This window comes from Patella vulgata, chromosome 6, assembly GCF_932274485.2.
Source record: "Patella vulgata chromosome 6, xgPatVulg1.2, whole genome shotgun sequence".
Lineage (NCBI taxonomy): Eukaryota > Metazoa > Mollusca > Gastropoda > Patellidae > Patella > Patella vulgata.
Window position 1 is genome coordinate 69567286 of NC_065884.2, and position 14155 is coordinate 69581440.

The 14155-nt window shown below is 37.2% G+C and overlaps 1 protein-coding gene across 2 annotated transcripts in view; it reads right to left on the reverse strand.

The window, feature by feature from the left end:
* Window positions 1–14155, reverse strand: part of LOC126824022 (sodium-dependent dopamine transporter) — a 90039-nt gene that overhangs the window by 10135 nt on the left and 65749 nt on the right. For both annotated transcript variants that reach the window (XM_050553125.2, XM_050553124.2), the window contains exons 5-10: window positions 13749–14046; window positions 13006–13144; window positions 11596–11730; window positions 11122–11225; window positions 1197–1321; window positions 332–444 (exon numbers count right to left, since the gene is read on the reverse strand). In XM_050553125.2, coding sequence (XP_050409082.1) covers window positions 332–444; window positions 1197–1321; window positions 11122–11225; window positions 11596–11730; window positions 13006–13144; window positions 13749–14046 — 914 coding nt within the window. The remainder of the gene's footprint in view (window positions 1–331; window positions 445–1196; window positions 1322–11121; window positions 11226–11595; window positions 11731–13005; window positions 13145–13748; window positions 14047–14155) is intronic.

Here is a 14155-nt window from a genome sequence, read left to right on the forward strand (position 1 = left end):
TTAAAATATTGCTGAACATATCACTTTAAAATATTGTTGAACATATCACTTTAAAAAATTGTTGAACGTATCACTTTAAAATATTGTTCAACGTGTCACTTTAAAATATTGTTGAACGCATCATTTTAAAATATTGTTTTAAATAAAAACCAGGTGAACAACCTTAATCAAACGACAAAATGGCGTATTTAGTATTGAGCAAGTGACCGGTGATAACCAACGGTTTTATTTGTAATATTGCTCATTTAGATTGGTTGATGATTTGATTGTCTTATCGATTAATGTATCAACAACCTTAAATAGAGAATAATCTAACTAGGCTTAAACTTACTGAGCTATCCAATCCCAACGTTAGCAACATCAAAAAGAAAATAATGGACCAAAATGTCGCACCCGGAAGTGTTGCTATGGCTTCAGGATAAACGACAAATACCAATCCAGGACCTGAAATGATTTAAAAGTGATTTAACGTGTAAAACGAAAGTCAAAAAGAATGAGTTGTTGTTAAGTTAAGCTCTGTTTGTACCCGATCAAAAACCGTTTTCCCTTTGTTTGTGAAGTCCTGTGCTAATTGACTTGTGTTAGGTTGTTCAGGTTACGGCCTAACCTTTAAGTTGACATGCACCGTGTTATCTTTAGCGTCTTTCTCCAACTCGAGGAACCGCGGTGGCTAAGTGGCTATGGCTCCGGTTCGGGTGCGTTCTGGGGATGTTCCGTGGTATTTTCGAGTGTTGTTTCCCATTGTCAGTGGAGTACGATGGATGACCTGGCAAGAACAATGAGCATGGCCTCGGGTTACGGAACAAGAGAACTTCGGTGGGATCCAAGGAAGTTCCTTGGGATTTTCCAGCATTCTCGTTGCACATTGCCAGTGGTGCACAGCGGGTGACCTGGCAAGGAACAATGAGTTTGACCCCGTTTTACGGAACAAGAGGGTCTTGGGTGCGATCCGAGGAAGTTCCTTGGGATTTTGCAGCACTGCGGGTGATCTGACAGGGGACAATGTCTAGTCGTTTAAGGCCACATCAAACCATATACTCGATATACAGTAGACCCAAAGCGCCTGTCTGTGCACACCCATCTGCCTGGGCAATATTTCCCACACAGCACACTGCCTAGCGCAAACCCTTCTTCATTAGCCCGGTTGATACAGAATAGTAAGACATTAAACAACATTTGAAATAAATTAAACTTACCTTCAGTTGCTACCTTGGATATCGGCACATTTGATTTAAGGGACATGTACCCCAGGATCATAAAAATAACAAACCCGGAGAAGAAACTGGTCAAACAGTTGATGGCACTTGTTAATAAAGCGTCTCTGAAAAATACCATTAATACAGACAAGGTGAAACATACACAACGTACGACAAATATATTATTAGGAACTATTAGCTACCGAACTCCCCAGACGATGAGAGGTATCATTGGATCCAGACATCGAAAGACAGACAAATGTGTGCGTGTGTGTGTGTGTGTGAGAGAGATAGAGAGAGAGAGAGAGAGATAGAGAGAGGGATGGGCTTAACGTCCATTCGACACAAACTAGGTCATTTCGGGACTAGCACATAGTTAAAATTTATTTCCACACTTCGCTTGCGAGTAGGGGTCTTTAGCATTGGGAGGAAACCGAAGGACCCAGAGAAAACCCACGACAGGCGACCCTACTCCTTGTCACGTATAACTGGGGATTCGAAACCACGTCAGTTGACTCAATGACAGACCTCATGATACAGCCCGCAAGTGCTAACCATTCAGCCATCCAACATCCAGCAAGGCAAGTAATCCTTGTATCGTGCTACATCATCAAATAGTTTATCAATATGATTCCAATCAGATGTTTTTCAACTCTTTGTACTCCGTATTATATATTATTCTCCAAACAAGTTTACTTAAAGATACATTATGTAAGGTTTAGATAAAGGGCTGATCGTTCTCGCTATAATAGTTCAAACATAGACAATAAAAAGGGAATATAATAGCAGTGTTTGAAGCTTTAATAAGAAAAGTGTAGTCTCGATTGTCATTGCTACCATTGTTACGAAAATAAACAATGTCTCGATTATCCATTTTTAAATTTAAATATTAAATGGAGATCGTGTTTCAATCCTTTCAAAATCACAAACAGCGATGAGCTAGAGAACTGATAATGGGCTTGTCATGTGATTAAATAATGGATAATTCATATAATCTCAGAGGCCAAACGAAAGACCCGCAATAGGCAGATTTGACTCGTACATAATGTATCTTTAAAATAAGACAAGTTTTATCATGGTGTTATTTTATATTGCGTATTTTATTCTGACATGTTAACTTTTTCTCTGAGTTTAAATATAAAAATTCTAAAATGGCGTCCAGCTATGTGGACGTCTTAACCACAGTTAGTTTGGGTCAAACACATCAATATATCAACAAGTTATTCGTATATCAAGGAAACGTGACCATATTGGATGATTTCAAAACAAAACTTTAAAAGTTTTTAGAGGGGCAATTAGGTCGTTCATTTGACAATCATCCGATTGAAAGGGTTAAGAAATGGATACACATCCAAAGTGTCTGTCGTTTGAAGTGCGTCACGTGATTTCCGGAAGTGAGCACTAAAGGCTAATTCCGCAGACGGTTGCGCGTGCTTAGACTGCCCCGCTCTTAATTAACACCCATTTATACAAGTAGCAGACGATTTCTATTTAAACCGGAAGCCACTTCATTGACTCTCTCTAAAGAATTGTCGGGCGGACATTTTCCTCTAATTTAATTTGCTCGTGGATTGTTAAGATAGAAATGGTGTTCTTTAACCACAGAGACGACAATCTAATAGAGCGGCAAATGGGTAAGGAATGGTCTCTTTGCTTGTCGTGAGCGTACATAAAACTTGGAACATGGAAATGATTGCGTGTGTTTTACTGCTTTCACTATAGTGGTGGGCATCCAGGGTTTGTTACATGTAGGTTACTGTGAACAAATACTATTTGGACATCGATAATGAATACTACTAACCCAAATACTATGGCCAACCTTTTTTTTGTATTTAACCGTTGGGTTGGACATCGGTCTCGAATACTACTAACCCAGATACCTCCGCGGAAACACTGGCACAAACAAGAAAAACACTGCGTCTGGTTTACTATTTTTTTTTATTTTACCATGGGAGAGAGAGAGAGAGAGAGAGTGTGTGTGTGTGTGGGTGTGTGTGTGTGGGGGGGTAACGTTCACTCGACACAAACTAGGTTATTTCGGGACTAACATCTGATTCAATTTTATTTCAGTAATTCGCTTGCACGTAGGGTTCTTTAGCAGTTTAAGGAAACGGAGGTCCCGGAGAAAACCCACGAGGTTGAACATGCGACCCTACTCCTTATCACGCACGACCGGGGAATTGAAACCATGCCAATTGACTCAATGACAGACGTTATGATACATCGCGCACGCGCTAACCATTCGGCCATACACACCCTATTTTATCATTGGGCATGCATACCTAGTCACATATGCTTCTGACCCACCACAAAATAAAAGCTAGCACAAAGCCTGGAATGGTTTTGGTCATTCAAAACCCACTGTTTGTAAAATTTGAACGAACACAATATATTTTTATGGTATTGCCTTAAGTTTATATTTCTTGAATTGACTTCATTCACATATTAATTTTCAAATATTTATGTATTTTGGCAGGAGATAAAGTAAACAATATTTTTATTGTATCATTTACAGCGATGTATTTTTAAGTGTCATATATAGCTATATCATATCCACAACAACTTTGGTGTCTGTTTACAATGATTAAATTAAACATGGCAAAATCTTAAGAGTTAAAGGAGCTAAATCGGTGATATTTGGGACCTTGAAATTGACACAAATGGGTCGCAACAAATATAATAATGTAATATTAATGTATATAAACTGATTTACATATAAACGTTTCTGTTTTTACTCTAATGTCAAATCAGTTATGTTCGGCGGAATACGCCTGAAGTCTCGATCGAATGGCAATCTTTAGCGTCTAGTTATTCCAGTCTACACCGATATTATTTATTGTGCATTCTCTAGATAAGAATATGAGGTCACCGCTTGACATGACTCGTGGAATATGTCTAGCCTCGTTCGTCGAGTCCCTTGTTACAAACAGGGCAGAAACGCACATACCAATGGTAAAATATTTATTCTGTCTTAAATATTGAATATCAGAATCCCATCTTTTCCCGGAAAGACCACAATATCAATGCTAATTTAAATTAAAAAATACTCCGTGTTTTCAATATCGAAGACTTTGAATGATACTGAGTTGCAGACTTGGCTACTTTAAAGAGGCATGACCACTTCGGTAGGGTGGTGGTTTGGTTATATGTTCTGGCGCTATTTGATTATTGTCCCGCGGTGAACAAATTGAAGAGAGTCATATTGACATATGCTTCCATCGGTTACGGGGTCGTTTCTGGAGCATATCTCATAAATCGTCTAAGACATGCCCACGAAACTCTGTACACGCTTCAACATATATTAGTGTAGTTGTGCCATATGCTATTTAGAAATTTCTAAATTATATAACTTGTGTGTTTCCATGGAAACAATTTTAACAATTTCCAAATTTTACGTCCCTAGATAAATCCAATGCGTTAAAATACACAGTTTCAATCAAGACTTGGTAAACTATTTGACATCCACTTAATTTTCGGAAATAAACATGTTCATCACTAATTGACGTAACACACCATATCAAACCAATTAAATACTATATTTAGACCCACATCGCAGATTAAACCAATTAAATACTATATGTAGACCCCAATCACAGACCAAACCAATCAAATATTATATTTAGTCCCCCATCAAAGACCAAACCAATTAAATATTGCATTTATACCTAAATCACAGACCAAACCAATTAAAGCGGAAATTGCAAATTTTCTAAGAAAGTTAAAACGTAATTATTTCTATGTCTTTTGCTCAATAGGTTGTCAACTCACAATTATACGATCATAGGTGTCATTCTCACACTTAAGATTCATTTACATAGGAAATAATAACACAATTACCTCCCAATTACCTCCCTTGTTTTCTATTCTCCACCATGGAGTAGCGATATTCAAACGTTTGAAAATGAAGAGGAAAATGATATTTTTGCCAATTTCTCAGCTGGCAATAGTGAATTTTAGGATTAATAGGATTATTCTTTAACAAGGTAGGACTGTTTATGGATACCATCTATTTTCAGGCTTTATTTTAATACATTTTAAAAATATAACTTAAAAATTTGCAATTTCCGCTTTAAATATTATATTTAGACCCCCATCAGATTCACAGGTCAAACCAATTAAATATTCTTTTTAGACCTAAATCACAGATCAATCCAATTAAATAGACACCATGTCAAAACAATCTAAGACCTAAACCAAGGAGAGTTCGCTGATTTAAACACTATTTGTTGCCGAATATTCCAACATATTGTTCCTTTAATATCTCTAACATTGCAAATTATCAATAATATAACCGCAATACAAATAAAGGTTATTTTACATAGATTGAGTTTGTTTCCCAATCCTATGCAAATACATATAATGCTAGGTTTCCAACTGTCGTGCGATGCTTTACGACGAGATTGTCCCTGTTGAGTCCACGATCTGCTACGTTCAGATACGTTCGGATACGATTCGATACGTTCAACACAAGTGCTACGACCGACCACAATAAGACCTGATAGAATCCCCACAATTACTCCACTATTAAAATCAGAATTTCAATCCGATAGTGAGAACCTAGCATTACACTGTAGCTTCGTCTACACTAGGCTTGAAAAAGCCGGCTTTTTAAAAACCCGGTTTTTTCAAAACCCGGCTTTTTCAAGTGTAGCGTCTACACTGACTGAACGGAAAAAGACGATGAACACCGACCTTCGTTATTTGTGGAACTTCCGGTTTATTTATTACGCCATCGGCTTCAGTCAATTTTGCAGAGATAATGACATCCGGGTACTTGATAAATCCCGGATTTACCGTCTACACACATAAAATTGCCGGTTTTTTGAAAAAGCCGGCTTTTTGATTTTGAAAAATCCCTCAATAATTGCCGGATTTTAAAAAGCCGGCTTTTACGATTGAGAAATTGAAAAAGCCGGCTTTTAGGAAAAAACCGGGATTTAAAAGGCTAGTGTAGACGGTGAATGCTGCTAGTGTAGACGTAGCTTGTAGATTGTCAATAATGCAAACAAGCGCGATTGTATATTATACTCTAAAGTCTGTGCCCTGTTTCTCGAAATCTTAACTAAAGATAAAATCCAAATTTTAGTAGATACTTTAATTTTGATTGGCTAAGCACTAAAATCAATCTAATATTATCCAATCAGATTACTTAAATTTGGATTTTATCTTAGTTAAAATTTTGTGAAACAGGCCCCTGTTTTCTATGTTTTCCATGTACGCGTTTTCGCGGCATTTCCGCGCTCGTTTTCGCCGGTTACATGAAAACATTCCCATTATATCTACATTAGGCCAACTTTTTCGCAGGCAAAGATGCGTGCTGAAACGCCGCGAAAACGACCTTTAGTCTGTTTCCCAAGCCTGTTCAGATATCATGAATAAAATATTGTTTATAAATCAAAACCACTACTGCGATACCGTATTTATGACAAGTGTCAAACACGACGAAATCAACATCTATATTATAAACCAAACATTACGAAATCTACATCCATCAACAACCTAGAAATATTTATTAACATCCGATACAGCCTGGAGAAAATGTCAAATTTATTTTTGTTTCATGCGTATAAAGCATTCATCGCTTCAAAGCTGGTCTATTTCATTAATGAGGTTTTTGATTTCCTACGTGCAAGCCGTTAATTGGAAGCTCCGGCAAGTGAATTAGAGAATGCATCCTATTTTAGTAACTATGAAAGGGAAGAGATATATTTTGTTAGTACCGATCAATGCTAAAGCATCGGGTGCAAGGTGCGGTATTTGTGTTGAGTAAATGTTATAATTTATTGTACTGCCAGTAAAAATAAACATTTTTATTATAAATCTAAAAAACGATCCGCAAGGCATTGAAATAGTTTATGCGCTTGCGTAGGAATGGTAGATGGTTGTCATTTTTCGTAGCTATTTCTGGCTCTCTATTTAAGTCACCATCTGCCCCCACATCCCCTACACAACTAATTCCACATCAAACACAAATTATTAAACATAGTTAGGCTTTTAATCGAATTGGGCAGCATCTAACGGGAGTAGCAGCGGGTAAGCATTGGGGCTAGGTCCAGGGTTTGGGTTAGGGTTGGGATTAGCGCTAACCCTGTTTACATCTCGTGACCTATAACGAAAAACTGAGCTGGCCTTATCATTTAGCACTAACCGGCATACTACATATCCAACAGAATTAAATTGTTAAACAAAATGGCGTTTTTATGACACATCATATAATTGTTTCAGGTGTCTTGTGTGGTCTCTAAAGAAAACCAAAAGTACATAACAGATGTAGTAGGTGACCCCCCCCCTCCCACACCCCACCCTCTCGACACACACAAACCCCTTCCCACAAAGGTTTGCCCTTCTTCCTCAGCCAGACTGGTACAGACAAGTAGGTCGTTGAACCACATTTAATTTCATGTTATTAAAATGTCGATTGATTTGGTGCTAATGAATAATCAATGTAAAAAGTGGGTCGTCGTTGTTTTATGGCTGACTGAAGTTTAATAGGTGTGTTACCACAGAAATTCAAACTGATGGATGCAGACCACCATTAATTTTCCCATTGACTTCAATGTTAATTCTGGCCTCTTTGTCCACCTCGAAATTTCCAACAGATTTTCGTTGGGCTGAATGCTTTTCACTACAGACAGAGGGAGGACCAAATGGGCATGTCTTTGCGCTAAAATTCGTATGAGGTTGACCACCGAAATTTTGAGATACACAAACTTGAAGAATCATAAAATAAAAAAAAAAATCATACTAAAAACATGTAACTATAGTTGCCGTACATATCACCGTAGCCAACCTGATAACCCCGTTATCCTTCCGCCTCAAAATCATGAATATTTACCAAAACCTCGCAGAAAATAAATGTTAATTGAAACCCTCCTCGTCCATTCTAGACCAACAAATCAACAAAAATGGACACGCAAAAGGGGAGAAAAGAGACAGAGAGAGAATAGCTATAAATAGACGAACTACAATTTGTGGGTACCTAGATGGTGAAATTTAATGGTGGTTTGCCTCCTGATGTGGTTCGGCTACCTAGAACACACCACAAAAGTTTTACGAGAAAATCTATCAACAATGTCGATTAAATTTACGGTTGTTTTACGACGAAACACATACATAACGTTGTTTAAGTATTAATGACTGTTATGGCCCCTTATCACGAATTCTAGTCATTAAAACTAAGAATAATTACCCCTTCATTTAATTAATAAGCTTGAACGTTAATAAAATGACTCTTTGTGAGTTCCAGTCGAAAAGTAATCGGTAGTGATTCTGTTCACCAGTCAATATCTATTCAAACTAAATCATTATCCCATTCTCAACCAATTATAAAGCTTAAAAGGCATATCATGTTGGCCCTGTATTGAACATAATTGGCCAATATCTGACGACGTTTCAAACTATCATATAACGCTTTATTTTGATGAAAGTACTTCAACTATAATTAGGGAACTCGTTAATTCGATGTCTTGTTTAAAAAGCGAGGAACACTAATGACAGTTACGTGTTAATTCTTCAAGGTATTTTAATAGGTTTCTTGTTATATTCTATCGTCAATCGTTCTCCACTGATATAAAGGTCTTTAACTGGTGCAGCATAAAACTATGCTAACTCCATACGACCTATTTTAGAGAGAGAGAGAGAGAGAGAGAGAGAGAGGTGGGGGTTTAACGTCCACTCGACACAAACTAGGTCATTTTGGGACTAACATATGGTTTAATTTTATTTCAATAATTCGCTTGCGCGTAGGGGTCTTTAGGAGTTGGAGGAAACCGGAGGACCTGGAGAAAACCCACGAGGTTGGACAGGCGACCCTACTCCTTGTCACGTACAACCGGGGAATCGAAACCACAGACAGACTTTGTGATACAGCGCGCACACACTAACCATTTAGCCATCCAACCCGCGACCTATTTTAAACATTGATTGAATGAATGGATGAATTTTATGATATTTTTTCTCTTTTACCAAATTTGTAAAAAAAAATATTTTATGATATCCTTCCGGTATTGTGCTAATTTATTTGTTGTTATATTTTGTACTATATCTGATATACAGGGGGGCCCTAAAAAAAACAGAACCCATAAAATTTTTATTAAATCTTTCTTAAACTTCAGTCTGTGTGCGATCAAAGTTTCAGTTATCTTGGTGACTTTGCATGACGTTTCAAGTGGAGGTTAAACCCCATTTACGCCACAGTTAAGTACGTCACATGTATGTATATTATTCGATAACAGTTAACTAATCCCTCTCTCTCTCTCTCTCTCTCTCTCTCTACCCAATACACAAAATTAATATTTATCAAAACGTAACCATTCTTGGACATGTTCAGTAGCTGTAATAGATTCGCTATCTTATATTTGCATCATCGCCTGGTCCTTGTCTGTGATCGTATCGTGTTCATTGATGATGACGTGTTGTGACATGCATGGACTCTTATAACCCGAATATCTTACGTCATATTCATTCAATTAACCTGAATGCGTTTTATATGAGTTACATGACATATACTCTTCAAAAAATGTAGGGGATATTCAGAAACAATACAAAACTGCGGAAATGCACTGCTGTTTTTATTAGAGGTTACCAGTGTATGTTAATAACAGGCCGATTGCCTACACATGAACATAAACAGTTCATATGGGCGGCTTATCTGACGGACCCATTTCACTCGCAAAGAGATACACTGTCAAAAGTGAAAATGGACGTTTTTGATTTTTGTCTTAATAATGAGTAATTGCTCCACCAATCCTCAGACATCCAGAAATTCGTCGTGGCATGCTCCTAATCAACCGTCCAATCACGATTTGGGGCAATCTGACCCACTCCTCTTGCAGTGCCACGGCCAATTCTTGCAGTGTTGTCGGTTGACGTTGACGTCGACGAACACGTCTCCCGATCAAATTAAACGTAACACACTAAAGCAAAGATACGCTAAACAGTAAATCTTATACAAGAACCGATAGGAAAACAAACATGGATAGATAAACCAGCAAGCGGCAGTTTTCATCAACCCTTCCTTGAAGTGCCAAATTTGACAATGAACCCCTCCCAAATGTATGACACTGTTGCGTGTAGCACATGCATAGTTATTTGCATTTCAATATCCCCTACTTTTTTTGAACAGTATATATATAGCATCCTAATGTAAACGTATGAAATAACACGATTGTGGACCCAGTAAGTGTCAAAATTGTTATCCGATTTTGATTAAACTTGAAATGTATTTTTATAACCCAAACATCTCAGTTTCTTTCGATATTCACGCAGATCGGATTGTAACTTCCTTGATTTAACAATAGTTTATATATTGTAAGCTACAGTTCATCCATGTTTTGATTACTTTCAACATTTCAATTATCCAAATGAGGATAAGTGCTACATTATATTTGACCAATGAGGATGAATGTTACATAACATTTAACTAATGAGAATTGCTGTTACATTATATTTGCCCAATGAGGATGAATGTTGCATTATATTTGACCAATGAGGATGAATATTACATAAGATTTAACTAATGAGGATTGCCGTTACATTATATTTGACCAGTGAGTATTAATGATGCATTATTATTGGCCAATGAGGATGAGTATTGTATTATATATTTAAACAGTGAAGATGAGTGTTGCATTATATATTTGACCAGTGAATATGAATGTTGCATAGCATTTAACTAATGAGGATTGCTGTTACATTATATTTGACCAGTGAGGATGAATGCTGCATTATTATTGGCCAATGAGGATGAGTGTTGCATTATATTTGACCAATGAAGATGAATGTTGCATTATACTTGATTTGCCAATGAGGATTTGTATCTGAATAGGGATTGGGGAACAGACATAGCCTATATTAAACAGCTCTCCCTGACAAATGAGGACGAATGTTACATTACATCTGACCAATGAGAATGAATGTTACTGACCTGTATACGTTATTATTCAGCTGGTTGTAACTGGCGTAGGCCAACAAAACACCGAATCCTGGTCCTAATGAAAAATACACCTGGGTTGCAGCATCGACCCATACCTAGAAATACAGACAAATAAATATACATCTCATCTGATTGGTCCATTTAGAATCAAACTGAAAACCCAGATCTATCTATTATAGTTTCAACGGATATTAACCATATTCGATTTTCTTGGGGATATAGTTACGTTTTCATACTAAAACCATATTAAAATAGCTTAATTTAATCTATCGAGACATTTTGATTGGCTGTAAGTTGTCGACTCTCGAACAACGTACCAATCAAAACCTTAAACACAGAAAAAACTGCGAAATATATTGAAACGCTTTGATATCAAGACATCTGATTGGCTGTGTGATCATTCAATAAATCTATCGAAGCATTGGATTAGCTGTCGAAACAAACCATCACATTTGAATTACTTACCTCAGAACTGGCCAGACTGGTAAAATTGGGGGTCAAGTAATATCTCACCCCATCTGCAGCTCCGGGTAACGTGGCCCCTCTACACATCAAAATAAACAGTACAACATAGGGGAAGAGAGCAGTAAACCACACAACCTGCAATATATTAAAACATAGCTTTCCATTATTTGATAAATTATACAGTTCCTCGAGATTTTTTATTCTCGTTACCAATCTGGTTAAAACACAGATCCTATTTCGTTTCGTTTTTATAGTTCAAAATTTCGTTTTACTTGTCGTTAATACACTAGGATCTGGAAGAGTTGTTATCATTGACATGTTCTGTTCCGGCGAGATTTAGGCGTGTTTTGCACGGAACTGTGGGTAATCCACTAGTAACATCAATGCTGATTGGTTAATCAAATGTCTGACGTCATAGGGTCAAAAGCCGCTCGTATTACTTCAGATCTTCATGTAGTGTAGGCCATCGAAAGTATACAAAAACGAAACGAAATATAGATCTGTATTTTAATCAGTTTGTTCTCGTTACCTTTTGTCAAACAGTAGGACGTTAAACCCCATTTCATTTCGTTACATATACTTGAAGGGATTAAAATAAAACTTCTTACTACTGCTTGACTATATATTATAGTAGTAAGAAGTTTTATTTTAATCCCTTCAAGTGCCTGTGGTTACATATTGTCAATCTTCATTATCCCTGTCTGAGCAGAACGGTAGGACGTTAAACCTCATTTCATTTCATTTCGTTACCTATTGTCAATCTTGCAGGACGTGGGATCTGGTGTGGGGATTAAAGCGTCTTGTCGTTTAGGTGAGCGAACAGACCAAGGCCTGCTCGTGTAATCGTTGGCCTATACTTAAACATGACAATTGAAATTCGATGATGAGCAAGTGGAAACGCCACTGTCCGTGCAAACTGTCCCTCATAGCAAACTTTGTGGCGTATGCCCGTCTTCATTAGAACAAATAGTGCGCCAACAAATAGGACGTTAAACCCAATTTCATTTCTAAAACACCCATTGCAAGTTCGCATAACGCCCTGTTTTGTATGCGAGTTTTAGCTTGCCTTCACTTACACGACAGATGCCCATAATTTCTTTCGTATAGTGTTTAAAGATACATTATGGGGAATTCGATAACGCGTTGGCAGTTCTCGCTATAATAGTTAAACACTAGATAATGTAAAGGCAATTTGCTGAAAATTTCATTCAAATTGACCAACTATGAACCGAGAACTAAGCGATTGAAATTTCCGCCTAGCCTCGATCATCATTACTAAAGTCAGTACGATAAACAGCATAGTCTCGATTATCCATTTAATCGTTAAATCGCGAAGGAAAATTATGCAGTAAATCGGCTTATAATCCACTAAAGATCGCAGGCGGCTAGCGATGCCAAATAAGGTCTTACCTTTCCGGATGTGTGAATTCCCTTCCATAAACTGAAATAACAGATGAGATAGACACCAAGCAGACACAGGACCAGCTGCCATTTTAAATACCCCACGTCAAATACACCACCACTTTTATGCAGCTCTAACATACCTCGTCTGTAATTAAACATAAAAAACCATAATAAAATGTAATATCTTGTTTAATTACGAAACTTTGTTTAATTTTTGGCTTAAAGATACATTATGAAGATTAGCTAAAGAGCTGGCAGTTTGTTGTATAATAGTTAAAAACAAGATAATGTAAAGGGAATATGCTGAAAATTTCAGTCAATTTGTTTCACTCTAAGCCGAGAAAACCTTATTTTAAAATCTTTATAGTCTCGATTGTCATTGTTATCACTGTCACGATAATTAACAAAGTCTCTATTATCCATTTTTACGTTTAATCATCAACGGACGTTGAACAGCAGACTGGATTCAAATCCAATGAAAATCGGACAGATAAAGAGTTGATTATGGTCTGGATAAGTTAATTAATGTCTAATTAATAGTTTACATGATATTTCAGGCCTAAAGCAAGATCCGCAATAGGCAGATTTAGCTCTTGCATAATGTATGTTTAATGTCTCTGAACCTCATTTAAATGATCTTGAACCATTGTAAACTATAATATTGTGACAATTGAGTCTAGTATCCCAACAATAGCGATAGGACGGAGTGATGGCAATATAATACCACATAATAAACATGAATAACTTACTCGAAATATTCTAAAGCTGGCGATTTTGACATGTTGGCAAAGAGTTGTGTACCCATTGTTTGGTTAGTAAGGTTTCCAAAGAAAGTCATGTTATATAACGTATCGTTGACGTTGGATGAATTGCCGGGTAGTGCCAACGTATCAGCACGACAGAGATCGGTGTTCCAGTCATTATTACATGTTACCCATGGCAGTTGGCCGGTAAAAGACGAGATGAAGAAATGGAGACACCAGGCAATCACCACATTGTAGAAGAAATCGGTGTAGAAGGCGATCAGCACTACCGCCCATCCGATACCTGAAGTGGAAGATATAAATCATTTTTAATCAATTATTATTAGTCGACATATGCTTACAACTGGACCTACCTCCAATTGATCGCAGCAGAAATGATTCCACATTTCGAA